This window comes from Seriola lalandi, unplaced genomic scaffold, assembly GCF_002814215.2.
Source record: "Seriola lalandi dorsalis isolate HSWRI2012SDOR001 ecotype SW California unplaced genomic scaffold, Sedor1 jcf7180002054438, whole genome shotgun sequence".
NCBI classification, from domain to species: Eukaryota; Metazoa; Chordata; class Actinopteri; order Carangiformes; family Carangidae; genus Seriola; species Seriola lalandi.
The window spans coordinates 411,584-427,675 of NW_019524991.1; the positions used below are offsets into that span (position 1 = coordinate 411,584).

The following is a 16,092-nucleotide window of genomic DNA, read 5'->3' on the forward strand; positions in this document are numbered from 1 at the left end:
GGCGAGATACGGATGCCCCATTATGACCCTGTCACTGATACTGAGCCATGGTCAGATAAAAAAAAAAAAAAAAAAACTCTCAGACAGTATCACTGTGTGTGTGTGTGTGTGTGTTTGTGTGTTGAAGATCGTGTGTTACTTTAAGATCATCGGCCGTTTACTGGTATCCATTTATTTATTGTTAAATCAACATTTGTGCAATTCCTTTTGAGGATTATGTTGCATCAATTGTCTTTGATTTGAATACTTCACCTTTTGTGTCTACAGATTCGAAAAGGAGACTTCATCCATGAAAAGCTGGCTGGACGGGTGTGAGTCTGTCTGCTGTCCAGACACTGAACTGCTCTCTGCGGACAAAGTAAAGCTTAGGAATGAACTACAAAATATACAAGTAAATCATTTCACTTTCCCTTATTTGTCTTTCAGTTTTCAGGAGTTTGTTATCTGATTTGTTTGCAGGTCACCTTTTCTTGTCATGTAGACAGTGCTCTTTCTTTTGAATGTGTGTATCTTTTTCAGCCCTTTTTTGAGTTCTGCTTTTACATCATCTGTTATACACTGTGTCCGGCAGTTTTGCGTTGCATAATTTTTTAAATATTTATTCACCCGTCCAGGAAATGCAGGGGGAGACACAGTCCTATGAGGTTCTTCTCCAGGGACTTGCGAATCTTGGATTGTGCCTGTATCCCACAGCACCTGAAGCTCGTATCCAAGAGCTCAGTGATGACCTCACACAGCTGCAGGAGAGATCGACGTCTGTGAAGAGCAGCATATCTCACAGGCAATTGTGCTTTTATACATTATTATAAGGATAGTTTACATCTGTATACCTCTGCATGAATGGACTCTCATCAGCTTTTTTTCCCCCCAAGTTGTTCATCTTGTTTAATTCTACACTGCAAAATACTAATCTCTCTGATATTCTAAACTTCCACCTCTCCCTTAGGTTTGAGTTACTGGAGTCACAGTTGTCACAGCTGGAGTTGTTTGATCAGGCGCTGCTTACTCTGACCCAAAGGAGTGAGAACTTCCTGTCTGTCTTGAGAAGCTCTTCCCAGGTTGATATTGCTGATCTTGAGGCTGCAATTACTAAGCTGAAGGTGAGAAATCAATAATTTGCTGTTAATGATGGTCTTTATAGACTATGTATATTAGAGCAGTTACAGTAAGCAAGTTTATATTGATTGCTGTTAGAGCTCATACTAATTTGTCTAATTAAACCGTCTTATTGCAGGAGCATGAGATGCAACTACAGGCGTATGCATCGCTGAGAGAGACACTCCATCAAAGGGAGTCCTCCCTGCTTCGCTGTTCTACCCTGGAAGCCCAGCAGCAACTCCAGGGCTGGAAGGAGGACTGCCTACAGCCCCTGAGAGAATCCCAACGTCTCTTGCTCCTCCGTAAAGAGTGCCTGACTGAATTAAAGACTTTCCTTGAAAAACATGGAACGGCAGCTAAGGCCATGCACCGCCTTCATGAGGCCGTGGAGGGAAGGGGGAGCTGGGATCGCTCCAAAGCTGAAGAGCTGCATTATGGAATAGGGGAAGTGGCTAAAGACGTGGCCCGGCTTGAGGCTGAGGCAGTCGGGTTAGACGGGCAGCTGAGCAAGGCACACCTGCACTTGAGTGGGGCAGAGTTGCGGGGCTCCAGAGACACAAACCATCCTCAGGGGAGGACGTCTTGCAGAGGACAGGCAGTGGCCCTCACGATGGCTCTGGAGGAAGTACAGAGGGGCGTGGGATGGAGGCAGAGTGAGGCAGATGCTTTAAGCGCCCTGTGGAGCTCCTTCAGGGAGAGGAGGGAGGAGGTGATGAAGAATTTGAAGAAACTGGAGGATGAAGCGAGGCAAGAGGGGGTCAGAGAGAGCTCTGTACAGGCCTTTCAAAACAGGTATGAACTTAATAATCAAGATACAACCAATATCACTATCAGTCCAATGAAAATACTAAAATGGGACTTTTTTATGAGCTGAACATGTTTTATTGTTGTTCTTTAACAAGTGTATTCATAAGAGAAATAAGTATCTGAAAATATTTGAATGAAATCATAAAGCTATTGTTTTTGTGTACTTGCAGTTTTACACCTCTCCTCTACCCATGCCAGCTTTGTTGTTCTCAAAATTTGATTGTTGAATACATTCTTTTCTCTTTGGGATGCATCCTGTGAAACCTACTGTATGCCAAACTCCTCAAGAAACATACTGTAAATGAATGAAGCCAAACTATGGACGGACAAATCCATTTAAATCTGATCTCCTGAAAAATGAGATACATTATGTTGGAATTAGGCTAGTGATCCCCATTGTTTTCTTCTGCATCTGCTTCTCCCAGGCTGCGTTTCTTCGTCCAGCTGGAGGATGAGCTCCAGTCCCTGCAGCACTCTCAACAGTGGTTAGAGGAGAAGGGAAGCCAGCTGGCCCAGAGAGACAGTGAGCTGGCTGGGGAGGCTCTCAGGGAGGTAACCCTGGTGAAGACTGCCTGGGAGAACGTCAGGACTCTGATCACCAGCGGGTAAGGAGGGGGAGACGACAGAGAGCGATGTAGATTAATTCATCTAATTTAAAATCCTTTGCTGTATTTGTCTTTGGTCCTGCTGAGCAGCGTTTAGAGAGGCAGGGAGTTAATTTTGGGCTGAAGTAGATTTGATTAAACAATTTTTAATCATTTAAACATGGAAACACATCAGATTAACAGCAGTTGCAGAATCTGTTGGATTTTAATCAACTGATATCTGCAGCCACTTCACAAATAATAGCTTTGACTTTTTTCCCCTCTCTTTTTCTCATGCAGTCAGGAACAGAGTGGAGTTGTGGTAGATCTTCTCCGTCAGTTTCACCACCTGAAGTCTGTCCTGAGCACTGTTGTGGAAAATGCCCAGGGTGTTGCTCACAATCTGCCTGACCACAATCATAACGCTCAGGAGGCCAAAAGGACTTTCACACGGGTCAGGACCTTTTTCATTTTACGAAGAAAATTATAGAATTTAGAGTTTTCTTTCCAGATGTTCAGCAGCATTTGTAGCTGTCATTCATCATTTCAAACATGTAATAATATGTCATAGCCCGCTGAACTACATACCAGGATAGACAGGACAGAATCTCACTGTAGTTAAATTAAGCACTGTCCAAATTACTGTATTTAACTTGTATATTGTATAACTTCTTTTCATGAGCCAGGCCTGTTTTAAGTTGTGTGAAATGTATTCTTCTGGAATTTTTTATGGTTCATCAAGCTAAAGATGCAGAAAAACACTCAACCCCTTAAGGAACACTTAATCCTTTATTTCAAATCAGCAGACTGATTGATAGCTTTCACTGGGCGGCATTTCTTTTCCTTTCTTAAAATGATTGCACTTTGTAATTATGCAGTTATTTATTTACATGTGTCACAGTTAAAGGTGTATAATCTTACCTGCATATCACTCTATCTGATATCACATCAAACTCTCAGAAATAAAAGCCTTCTAGTTTGTAAACTATCTCTCCCTCTAGTGGTGGTCTGTTGTCATTCCCTCTGCGCTCTTCTCCTTCCCTTCAGCATGAGACTGTCCAAACTGAGCTGAGGGAAAAACAGGAAGACATGGACCAGCTCATCAGTACAGTGGAAGACCTGCAGAGAGAGCTCGAGAAGGTTCCCAACTCCGACACGCGCTCCATCCAGAGAGACATGCAGACGTTAAGAGACCAGTGGCTGGAGGTGAGTGGTGCCTGAAAACACATGCTGTGCCATGCAGCTGTTTTGGTAAAGTGATCCTGACAGCAGAAGTCACTCAGCTGTTTTTTTTTTTTTTATTTAGACAAATGCTTGATACATTCACAACCTAGAGCAACTCAGTCAGACATTATGAAATTTATGCTGTCTTGAGATTTGTGGCGTTAATGAATTGTCCTCATCCTGACACGTGGTGCTCCGTGAATTTTCTAAAAACTGTCAATATTATTTTACCCAGGTCTGGAGCTGAAGTATGATAACAACAACTATGAGGAGTATGAAGAGATTTGTGGTGTTGTTTACTGTCACTATGAAGAAAAACAACTCAATTATGACATCTACAGTACAGCTCTGCCAAACTGTTTTAATGATATTTATTTCTGTCTGTTTTCCTTTTTCTTCCATTTTCTCCTCTTATGGGATTTAACTGGCTGCTCAGCTGTCACAAATGAGACAGAAATATAAACAAGTCTAGACACGTTATCTGCCTTTCTGTCTCTCTCTCTCTCTCTCTTTCTCACTTCTCAACCCCACATCTGTCAAACCAATTAAGTCTCGTTTTTCTTCCATCTCCCAGTGCAGCTTACCATCCCTTGTTACAGGGAGACGGAGAGAAAACTAAACACAAAGACGGAGATCCCACGTCTCTTGTTGACTTGAGATGTATGCTGTCCTGTACTCAAACAGACTGCTGCTCTCTGTTCCTTCAGGTCTCAGGGAGGATACAAACCAACACAGAGAGACTTGGCTACTGTGTGGCCCTGTGGGACGACCTCAAGACCACGGAGCAGGACATCAACCAGTGGGCCGCCACCGCCATCGCTGACCTCACAGACAGCGTCACCAATCTCGGTGACAAGGAGAAGACAGAGGCCCAGCTCGCCACCTTTCAGGTCAGAGCTTGCTGGACAGTCTGCATGAAAGAGTGACCTAATCTTGATAATGGTGTAATATTCAGAGTGAGTTCATAGCAGTTGTGATGTAACCGGCACTTTGTTCTACAGGCGGAGGTTGAGAAGAGGGAGCAGAAGCTGGATGCCCTGCAGGAGAGAGTGGCGGAGCTGAAGGAGCGAGCCAAACTGCAGGAAACCCCGTTACAAATGCAGGTGAGTTTGGTGCAGAACAGAAACACAGGAGGAATTTGCTGAAAAGCTGTTAGAGCAAAAGAATCATTTTTTTTATCCTGTCCTTTAGGCCAGGGTTAATGTTTCACTGAGGATCGGATGTAATGCAATGATGTTGTTGATGTTTTAGGCTCTGTGTAGGTTAAGCACTGAAACTGGAGGCCGGTGGTGAAACTGACATGTTCGTTATATTTGATTGTATTATAAATGTCATTACAATCATTTTTACCTAGCGGGAACTGGGATTTTGTTTTTTGTTGCATGAGGCAAAAATGTCATCACTAAAGCGAACCCTGTCGTCTATAATGTTTGCCATTGGTGGTTTTGTGCAACTAGTGTGTTGTAGTCACAGGAATGACAATGTAGATATAGCATTACCTCTCAAATGGTATTGCATAAGTATATGTAGATTTTAAATACAATCTTCACAATGTATCATCATACATAAGAGGAAGTACAGTTCCACATCATGTGACATACTATGATAAACATACTTTCCTCTTTACTGCTTCTATCTTGTCTACATCTGCTTTGGTTGCATAATGTTGCTAAACGTCCTTATTGAACCAGGTCCTGGAGTCAGATCTGAGGAAGAAAATGGCCCATGCGCAGGAGGTGTACAACCAGGCCAAACACACTCTGACCTACTTCAGTTTCCAAAAGCAGCGACTTGAGGACCTCATGTCCCAGATGGCCGAGCGGCTGGAGGCAGTTGAGGGTTCCTTGTCTGACCTCACTGAAGCTACTTCCCCTGAAGATATTGATACTATCAAGGTATGGTACTATCATTGATTATTTATCGTCACTGCATTGTGTTACAAGAATACAGTAATTCAAGAACTATACGTAGTATATATAGAAATGTAATACTTACATCAAAGGTATTTACACAGTGTTCCTATATTTATTCCTATTTCTATTGCTATCCCTGCTGCTTAATATTACTACTAACCATGCCCTATATAAGGACACATTAACATAGCAATACAAATTTTAATCTGTGATGCCTTAATTTTTTTTAATTGCTGCCCTTTTGACCATAACTGCATTTGTATAGAACCTTTTAAACACAGAGGCAAAGCAATACTCTAGAACACATTTAAAAACACCATTAAATAGAAATAATCCATCAATAGAATTAGCCGGTCAGAGGCCAAGCTCAGCTACATAATAACATCCTTTGAGCTGGGACTCTATGTGGCTCTAGGACACTTCTGCAGGATTGTTGCAGTACTTACTGTCAGTAAGTGGGTTTACATCAAAATACAGCACACATTTTAACCGCATTTCAAGAAAACTGACAGAGGAAATGCGAATTAGTGCACATTTCCTTCCACTGCTGTTATGTGAAAAAGAGGAGGCAATAAGATAGATAGGTAGTAAACATGACGGAAACATGGCATTTGTTTGCTTCATGTAAAGTTACAATCTCCTCATTGTGCCACACAGATCTGTTTTTGTCCGACACAGTTTTTTGTCTCTTCAGTGGAAGTTTAAGTCACATGCTTCATGTACAGTATATTATGATTAGTTGACCTTTTTCAGCTTTTTGCTTTCATCAATACATAAAAAACAGATAGGAAACCCACCGAGCGTCTCTGCCCTTTCCACCACATCCTAGCCTTAATGATAAAGTCATAGTAACATAGTAACATAGACACCGTTCTCCATTTACAGGACCTGCAGAGCGTTGTACAGCAACAGCGGGCAGACATGGACTCGGCTAGAGATGCCCTGACGGCCCTGTGCAGGTCACATCCCTCCCAGGAGCTGTCAAGCCTCTCCTCTGACCTCACCTCCATTGCCAAGCGAACAGAGGCTGTTGCTCAGCGCTGTGCCAAGACCAGGGGCAGCCTGCAGGATGGGCTACAGCTTCACTTCAACGGTAAGACATATGATGGGTCAGTTTGGTTTGAATTTTGTTCAATGTGATAGTCTGTTAGATGTCTAATGAAATTCTTTTAAAGAGGGCTTTTTATTTCTATTCTTTTTACAATTCTTTTAAAACATTTTTTTTTTTATAGATTTTAATTAAATAATAACCAAAAACAGCATAAACAAAATTAACACCAAGAGGACACAAAGATCTTTTAAGCATTGGAAAAAAGAGAAGAAAAAATGGGAGCATATTTACACAAAGTCTGGTCTGAAGGTTGCAACACAGGTGGCACCATTTAGTCCACTTCTCAACAACTCTATCTTTGTGGGTTCTCAAGTTAAAAGTAATTATCTCCAGTACATAAATATTGTACATGAGATCAATACACTCATCAGCACCAGGTATTTCTTTTTTCAGACATTTCTTAGACGCCACCAATAATATTCGCCAAAAATATTTATCCATCTTCCTTCATTCCAGCTCAGTTTAATCCAGTACATTAATTCAAAAATGTAAATGATTTTGGTTTGGGAGACAGGCTCCAGGATGCTATGAAGTTTAGTCCAAGATGGAGCCACCGAAGGACAACTCTAAAATCCATGAAAATTATTTGCTTATTTGTTCCCACAAGATCTCCCACAGATGATTTGAATAAGGCTTCTTTTAAGTAAGGGTAAAAAAAAACCCAATAACAGCTAGCATCCTCTCTTCAGGATGCAGACCTGTTTTACAGTGTTGTTTAAATATCTCCTCCCATTTCTCTTGTGTGATTATCAAACTTCCCCCCTGTCCCTTACAGGCTTCGTAAACTCACTAATGTTAATTATTCGTCTTAATTGATTCTGTGCATAAACTAAGACTCAAGTAGCATATTAAATTCCATCTTTGAATATCAGCCACAATTTCCTTGGTAAGAATCCTATAATTGATTTCTTCCTGGTAAATCTTTGGGTATTTGTATCCCAAAGCATTTCACTGACTTTTTTTCCCAACCTAGCTGGTATTTTTCACAAAGATCTTGAGTTAAATTACACCTGAAATTAAGAACCTGTATCTTTTGAAAGTTTATTTCATAACCTGAGTAAGTAAATAAAGTAAATAATCTACTAAAAAATGACATCAAGGCTGGTAGAGATTGTGTTGAGCTTTCCAGATACACATTGGCTTTATTTTTCTTTATGTCCATCAAATAAACAGAGTAATCTGTGTAACAGTTACAGCACTCATGTAGCCACCATAACTTACTCCCTGATGAGGAGCAATTGGGATTTTAATAACACTTAAAATCTCATAATCACCCAGCGAAACACAACACAACTACATGGTGCAATGTCATTTGTTCTTTTTAGTGGTGCAACAGATTTAGTGTTGATTATCCTACATTTTTCCCCAGAGCGCACTCAATCCGCCCACCACAACCCACACTCCATTGACACACACGGTCTGGTACACCTTTGCGCTCCCATTGTTCAGACACACACCTGTGCCTCGGAGAGTAATGCGCTCTCATCACATCTGCTCTCGAGGGAGTCATTTTGGGCTTGTTGCCAGGGCAACCTGGAGCTGCACAGCGTGGACACGCCCACACTTCCCATCTGCCTCAACACATCTCCTCCTCTCGCTCCCCTACGTCTGTTTCCTTCACTTTTAAATCTTCTCGGCCTTCATCTTACCACACATCAGCTTTTTTTTTCTCAACTTGTCACCCTATTTCTCTTTTTTTTTGTTTCACTGGTTCTCTCTATCCATCGATGCAGAGCTCGTCCAAGAGTTGCACTCCTGGCTTGCAGATCTAAAGTTGGAGCTGAAAGAATGTTCAAACCAATCTGGAGATGTTTTCATTCTTGGAGCCAAGTTACAAAGGTTGAAGGTACTGTTATATCATACTCTAACTTACTCTTATTGATGGTGCAGTTGCTAGGGAACTAATCATGGGCACATTCAGGTCTGTCATGATCAGTAAATAACAACACCAGACATTGTGACACCACAATCATTTTATATTAACAAAGTTAACAGATTAATGCAAATAATTATCATGGTAAATATTTAAAAATGAAGTGTATATATTTTACTGTATTACTGTCCTGTATTGTCCTTTGGAATAAAAGCATCATCAGATACTATACATAATCATCATTAATGCTTCATAGGACCAAACTAAATCTTGTATTTAACAAACATCTTTACTTATAGGAATTGTGCTGAGAGTCAAACAAAGACTTTAGATACTTCCAGAGAAGGACATAAGAGTAATGATTTTATGAAGCCTCTTATTTAAGCATATTTTACCTACATGAAGATTGCTCTAAATCTAAATCTGAGGGTTGTGACTGTCAAATTTAGCGGGAACATGTTCTTCCTCCTACACCCACAGGTGTCAGTCAAGCAGACATCAGAGGGTGAGGAGCGTCTCTCTAAGATTTGTGAGGAGGCCGCGACGCTTCAAATCCACCTGCCCAAAGCTGGAGTAGCACAGGTCCAAGAGCATCTCTCCTCCTGTCAGAGAGAGTGGAGGAACTACCTGGACAGCTGTTCTCAGAGCCAGCGAGACTTGGAAGAGAGTATTGGCCTCCTGAAAAAGTGAGTCTTCACTCTTGTCATGTCATGTATATTTATGTAAAGAAATTTCAATAAAATGGGAATTTGCCTCTCCTCCTCTCCTCTACGCTCTTCCTCTTCCCTAACAGCTTTGATGAGTGTGTGGAGGGTATAAGAGACTGGCTGAAGCAGATGGAGCTCAGCCTCAAGAGCGAGCCTGTTCTTGGGGCAGAGAGCCAGCAAGGTGCCCCTGACACCACAGAAGAGCTGGAGTGGATGGAAAACCTCCATAAGGAACTGCTAGCGAGAAGGTATTTATATGTGGGTGTGAGGCCATAGGTTATAGATGACATAACATCAGCTGTTAAATATTTGTAACAATAACATATTATTCTTTCTTGTAAGGGACTCTATCGAGCGTATCTGCCAGGAGGCCCAGTGTCTGTCTGAAGCAGGTCGGGGGTCAGGAGGAGAGGTCAGAGTGACAGGCCAGCTCCAGATGGAGCACCAAGCCCTACTGAAGGCAGCCAGGGAGAGGCTGCGAGGCTGCCAGGAGAGTCAGGCCTTTGGAGAGACCCTCCAGGGAGTTTGGGCCTGGCTGGAGGAGATCCAGGAGAGACTGGGTACAGTAGACAGCACAATGGGGACCAAAGAGCAGTTAGAGCAGAGGCTGGAGACTGTACAGGTGAGGAGGAGGGGTTTGGATAGTCGACCATATATCTTTTAAATTTCCATGAATTATTATACAAATGATGTGCATAAAGTGATTGTTGTTACAAGTTTTAGGCATGCACGTACTGTATTATATTGTTCTTTATCATTTTACCATTTTATTCTAATAGATTTTTTGGACTTCTATTTCAGTCTATAGAGGGGGCTGTTTACTTGAGAACATTTCAACAAAAATTCTGTTGTCCAACGTACAGTTCACTGTGACCCTGCTCTGTTTGCACAGGACATCCTGCTTTTGAAGGGGGAGGGGGAGGTCAAGCTGAATATGGCGATGGGTAAGGGTGAGTTGGCCCTGCGCAGCTATGGAGCCGCTGGACAGGACGTGGTCCGCTCTCAGCTTCAGGAAGTGGAGGACGCATGGGCCACGCTGCTTGTGACTGCCATGAGCTGCCACAGGTAGACTGCTCACCTTGAATGATCAGCTAAAATGCCATTTAATGGCTGTAATTCTAAAGAAGTGATCCTGTCTGTCATCATTGCACTGAAGAATTGCATATACTGTTGTGAACTGTAAGCATATTTTCATTTAGCCATTTTTGCTTTTTTAATGTGCCTTTAAATCATTTTCCCATGGACATTTTAGAGGCCAATTACCTGTGCGCCAAAAAATCCTCTCTTGGGAACATGACGGTTATTTTCATCTTGATAGATTGATGTATGAATGCCATTAATTACCATTAGGTTAAATACATAATGAGAAATATTTGTCTCGTTTTGTAACTCTGACTGATGTATCTGATTTAGCGAGTGCTCCTCTGTGTATGTGTGTGCATGACAGCGTGCACATGCACCAGTTTCTCTGTGTGTGTGTGTGTGTGTGTGTGTGTGTGTGTGTGTGTGTGTATGATTGAGCAATTATGGGCACTCCAAGAAAAAATTGATCTCATTAGGGGCTAAATAGTGGATGGCAAACAGTGGGTCACACATGGGGTGTGTTTGTATTATAAGGAGAAAAGGATAACAGGAGGCAAGGGGTAGCAGGTGAAATGGAGGTGCATGTGTGTGTGAGTGTGCAGATATTGGCGTTATTTGTACATGCAGGGGTAACAGATGGCAAGGAAAATTATGGGTGTGTATCTGTGTCTGTGTGTGTTTGAACCCCCCGATAAAAGGGGATAAAGGCAATAAGCCAGTATTACAGGCTATTTATGTTTCTTGGCCATGCCTGGGTCTGAAATAGACTTTGTGCTTTATATACAGAGGAGAGTTTTGTCTTGTACCAAGATTATCTGAGTTTAAAGTGACTTGTATGAAATATAACAGTAGATGCATTTTATTTTCTGTTTTTCTTTTTATTCAGTCTGTAAAATTCCCATGTGTGCCAGGCACAGTCTAACACAGAGATCCATTGTCTCCCTTTCAGTCGACTGGAGTGGACCGTCACACAGTGGGGAGGATACTTGGACAGTGCTGCCCAGCTGCACTGCTGGATGGAGGCTGTAGAGCGGGAGGTGTGCGCCCCGCTTACCCCGCAGCCCGGGCCTAGAGAAAAGGCCTCTCAGCTAGAGAGACTTAGAGCCCTGCTGGCTGACCTGGAAGACCACCAGGTGGCACTATCTAGCCTGGAAGAAAAAGCCAGAGAGCTTTTCAAGAAGACTGGTGATGCCAGCTTTAACCATGGTGCTCGGACGCAGCTGCAGGCGCAGTTTGATGACCTTACAGCTTTGGTGGAGGTACAGAGGATTGTTACTTACTTATCCTTCGGTACAGATAGTAAAGAAACCTCGAACGTCTTTTAGCTTGCTGAAACGTTTTTGATGATCTTATCAGTTACCAAAGAATGAACATGAAGTTTGGTTGTGTGGTGTCTGTAGGAGAGAGTACGTCTTGCGCAGGCCGTAGTGTTGGAACACCAAGAATACCTGGAGGCTGTAAGGGAGCTCACCGACTGGCTGATGACTGTAGGAGAGGAGCTGCAGCATTGGTCTGATACATCAGGAGACTCCAACTCTATCAAAAAGAAACTGTCAGAAGTGAGGGTAAGTATTGATCTCATACTGGATTAAAACTTTTATCACTATAAACGAGCCTACAGTATGTCCTGCAGTTGATTTGATGTCAGCTGATACTTTCCTTGTGACTCCTATGGACGTTTTTTGTCGTGTTTATATATTTTTTGTCACTTTTGTCAATAATCAAATTCCTTGTTTGACAATCAATCTGATTAAGATATTGACAGATCATATTTGATAATGTCTAACAGGTGAAAGGACTATAATGCTGTAGAGCACAAGTGTGTCCTTTCTGGGGCAATGTTAATGACTTCATTGTCAAAGAAAACTGTCCCACTTTACTAACTTTAATATTTAAATGTTTAAATCACATGTTGATATAGTTATGACAGTGCTGTTTTTTGTTGACACTTCTGTATGATTGCGTTCTCATTATTGTGACATTTTTATTGGGCACTAAATACACTTGAACTGAGATAGTATTACCTCTATATTTATATAAGTATAAGTATTGCACACCATAAAAATATATTAAAATAATAATTCAACTGAGTGCTGCTGAAAGATGATACGGTTTATGTTTTTATTTTTAGGTACTGCCAGTGTAACAGTAAGCAATGTTTCTTTGAATGAACACCATTATGAGTGTGTGTCATAGGCATGCCTCGGGGTGTGTGGTGCATCTGTGCACCTACACCCAGTTTTTAGGGTTTTATTTGTATTATCTGTTGCTAAGGTAACTGATTGCTGAATTATCTGAACCTATCTAATCTTAATGGACTCCTGCTATGAGGGAGGGCAAACTATATAGGGAATTGAAATTGGTTCTCAGTTTGTTCCCATATCACAGCCAAGTATCTCAATCTCTCCAGGCACATTTTTACTGCCAATACGTTGATCTTTTACTGTGTAAAAAAAAAAAAAAAAAAAAAGAGTTAATAATGAGGAGCGGTGGAATTAATGTCTAAGCCTTTCCCTGTTTAATAATTCTGCAATTATAGAGGAGAGGAAAATATGTGAAGAGATATTGATTTGCATTTGAATTTCACACATGGGCCTTAATTATCACATTATAAATGTGTGTTTGTTGAGCCATGGTGTGAAGCATTTCACTAAAGGAGGAAATATAATTTGTTGTATACACACGCTGTTTGCACCATTTTCATTTCCCATTCATGGTCTCAAGGTTAATGGTCATATAATATCACGCACATCAAAAGATCAGATGCTGTTTTCTCTTTCTCTTTGTAATCCCTCTATCAGCTTGCTGCTATCACATCACGCTCAAGTGTTTGCTTTTCACACCCTTTACCTTCAAAGTGCTACCTCTCCATTCAGAATGAGAGATGGAGGCGTAGAGGGATGGAGACGGAGGATGAAATTAGTAATAGTGAGAGAATACTGAGAAAGCAAATGAAAATGCAGGACGTCGCAACATCAGAAGAGTGCAAGGAAAAAAAAATCCAAGAATTAGATATAAAGATAGAAAGTGATGGAGCAGGAGACATGTGAGAAAATGATTATGTGGGCAGCTTCAAATAGAATCGACTGCACATCTGGAGGTTGTAGTTTCCGTAGCCACAGTTTCCGTAGCAACTTTGTCTCCTCTCTACCTTCCCTACCTCCACAGGAACGTGTGGAGTGTCGGTTACTTGAGGGCCGAGAGCGCCTCAGCCGGGTGCGTCGGAGCGCAGCAACCGCGGCGGAGCACACGGCGGCGGGAGGCTGCGAGGCCATGGACCGACAGCTGGGGGCGCTGTCCCAGGCTCTGGAGCAGTGGGAGGGGGCCGCTCTGAGGGCCAGGGACGGCCTGGAGGGGGCCCTCGCAGCTGCTGCAGCTTCGGAAGAGGAATACAACCGTCTGACCGCTCGGCTGGAGGACGAGTTGAAAGAGCTGGATGGACGGCTGAGGAGGTGGGGCCAGGAGCTGATTAAAGCTGAAGGGCGGAGCAACGGCGAGGAAGCAGTGGAAGGATGGCAGCTGGCTAAGGTACAGTAACATGGGATTTAAATAAATGGCAGCATAATGTCTAAATTATTCACTATTCATCTGCTCACAATGGTTGATTTAAAAAATAATAAACTCTTGTGTTCAGATGGGATTTGGGTTGGCGAATTGTGATGTGTAAAAACTGACAGGGGCTACTGTGCAGTTCTGCACTATGTTAATTTTAGAGAAGATGATTAGCATTGTTTAATGGAAAGGACCCACAGGCACACACACATTGTGCAGACATACATCCCCTGCATTCAGCTATGCTTTCTCTGTCAGTAATTATCCATTCTATTTGTAAATCCTAAAAACAGATTAGTTTGTAAATCAGCTTTACTGGGATGACGAAAGAGTGACAGCTACAATCCCATCAGTGTCCCTCATTTTCTGTCCCCCCCCCGCCCCTCCCCCTTTTTTTTTTTTTTTTTTTTTTTTGCCATTATTTCCCACTATCTCTCCCTCCCCAAACATTCCCTTATTCATTTCCTTCTCCTTTTCCCTGTCTGACTTGTTTGAACTGAGTGTGTACAGTGATGTCTTTTTTGGCTGCAGGGGTTGTTTCTTAGACGCTCCTGCCCCCCCCCCCTAACCTTCACAGGATGTTTACAGTGTGACATTTTCTCTGTATTGTCAAGGCCATGCCAGCATGCACACCGTCATATTCCTCCCCAGGCTTCTTCAGCCATGCCTTTCTCTGGTTTTCCTCAATTTGGGGCTGTCAGAGAACAGAGGAGGAGTCTCCCCCTCCTCCTCCACTTCTCTCTCTCCTCCTCCAGCCTGTTTCCTGTGTCCAGCCTTGTTTTCGTTACGCGCCCGTTTGTGCGCGTTTGAACCAATCCTGCATCTGTGAGGGCTGACAGCTGAATTCCACCGGGAGAGAGCGTGAGAGAGTGAGAAAGAGGAAAAATGTGTGAGAGGGAATAAGTGCAAGGAGTGGGAGGAAGGGGGGGGGGGAGAGGAGGGAAGAGAAAGTAGTAGAACGATGTGAGGAGGGAGGGAAGGAGGAGAGGAGAGCAACGAGTCCACAAGAACAGGGAGGGAGGGAGGGTTGTTTATTGGTCATACGTCAGAAAGAAAGCGAGCGAGCGACTGAGAGTCAGAGTGAGAGAGAGAGCTTGTACATATTTCATGGGACAGGATTTCATGACAGTGTGAGTGCAGAATGTGAGGCACGTTGAGGAGAGCGGGAGAACGTTATCCACAGCTCCTTCCTGCCACACTCCGCGAAGAACAGAAATGCTATTGTACAAGCAGCACTGTGAGTATGTGTTGGAGAGAGAGAGTGTGTGTGTGTGTCTGTGTGTGTGTGTGTGTGTGAATGTGAGAGAAAAGAATCGAGTCAGGGTGTGAATAGGAATTTGAGCGCTCTTATTAGAGGGTGTCATGCAGATCCGTTGGGTGTTTGTCTCTCCTTGACACCTACACACACATGCACGCACGCACGCTGAGCCAGCTGGTGTTTGTCTGTGTTGTTTAGGATATACTGGAGGGCTTGCAGAGCGCGGAGCCGATGGCAGAGAAGTTGAAAGGCCAACTGAACGACTTGGTGCGCTACTCCAGAGACCTGGGCTCACAATCAGACCGGGTCACCGCAGTTATCAAACAGCACAACAGGTGAGAGGAATCTTTCTGTGTTAGTGGACAGTGTGTGGTGGATACTTGTGTGTGTGTGTGTGTGTGTGTGTGTGTGTGTGTGTGTTTTCATTACATGGATATGAAGTGAAACTGAGATTTATTAGCTAAGGCTGGGCAATAACTTATTATTGTTTATATGATAATGACATGATCTTACCATGTTATTGCTCTACACATGTCAGTAATAAGCTGTAGCTATAATTATAAACTAATACATTAGTTATGAAAGTTTTTTTTTTACACATGTAAGAATTTGGTTTCATGCAATGCATAACAGTGCAACATAGCTGCTTTGCATAACTACATAATTTATTTGAATGTTAATTAGATTATGGTATGATTTTGCATATATTTTTTGTACTGTGGCATCAGACTATGAATGTATCTTTAATAATATTGTGATTAAGATTTCACTCATGTTGCCCATTCCTGTTTATTAGCCCACTGGGAAAAGTTTATTGTACATAATGATATTACACATAATGCACAAAACCAGACAGTGCATGACCCAGTCATTCATTCCACA

The 16,092-nt window shown here is 42.5% G+C and overlaps 1 protein-coding gene across 1 annotated transcript in view; it reads left to right on the plus strand.

Annotated features, from left to right (window-relative positions):
- Positions 1–16,092, plus strand: part of syne1a (spectrin repeat containing, nuclear envelope 1a) — a 117,250-nt gene that overhangs the window by 30,400 nt on the left and 70,758 nt on the right. Inside the window, exons 35-54 of the mRNA XM_087175262.1 lie at positions 268–391; positions 615–781; positions 947–1,100; positions 1,235–1,890; positions 2,331–2,510; positions 2,790–2,943; positions 3,537–3,695; positions 4,421–4,603; positions 4,715–4,816; positions 5,405–5,608; positions 6,512–6,719; positions 8,471–8,583; positions 9,091–9,296; positions 9,404–9,565; positions 9,660–9,939; positions 10,210–10,382; positions 11,350–11,659; positions 11,801–11,965; positions 13,569–13,928; positions 15,409–15,545. Coding sequence (XP_087031388.1) covers positions 268–391; positions 615–781; positions 947–1,100; positions 1,235–1,890; positions 2,331–2,510; positions 2,790–2,943; positions 3,537–3,695; positions 4,421–4,603; positions 4,715–4,816; positions 5,405–5,608; positions 6,512–6,719; positions 8,471–8,583; positions 9,091–9,296; positions 9,404–9,565; positions 9,660–9,939; positions 10,210–10,382; positions 11,350–11,659; positions 11,801–11,965; positions 13,569–13,928; positions 15,409–15,545 — 4,197 coding nt within the window. The remainder of the gene's footprint in view (positions 1–267; positions 392–614; positions 782–946; positions 1,101–1,234; positions 1,891–2,330; positions 2,511–2,789; positions 2,944–3,536; positions 3,696–4,420; positions 4,604–4,714; positions 4,817–5,404; positions 5,609–6,511; positions 6,720–8,470; positions 8,584–9,090; positions 9,297–9,403; positions 9,566–9,659; positions 9,940–10,209; positions 10,383–11,349; positions 11,660–11,800; positions 11,966–13,568; positions 13,929–15,408; positions 15,546–16,092) is intronic.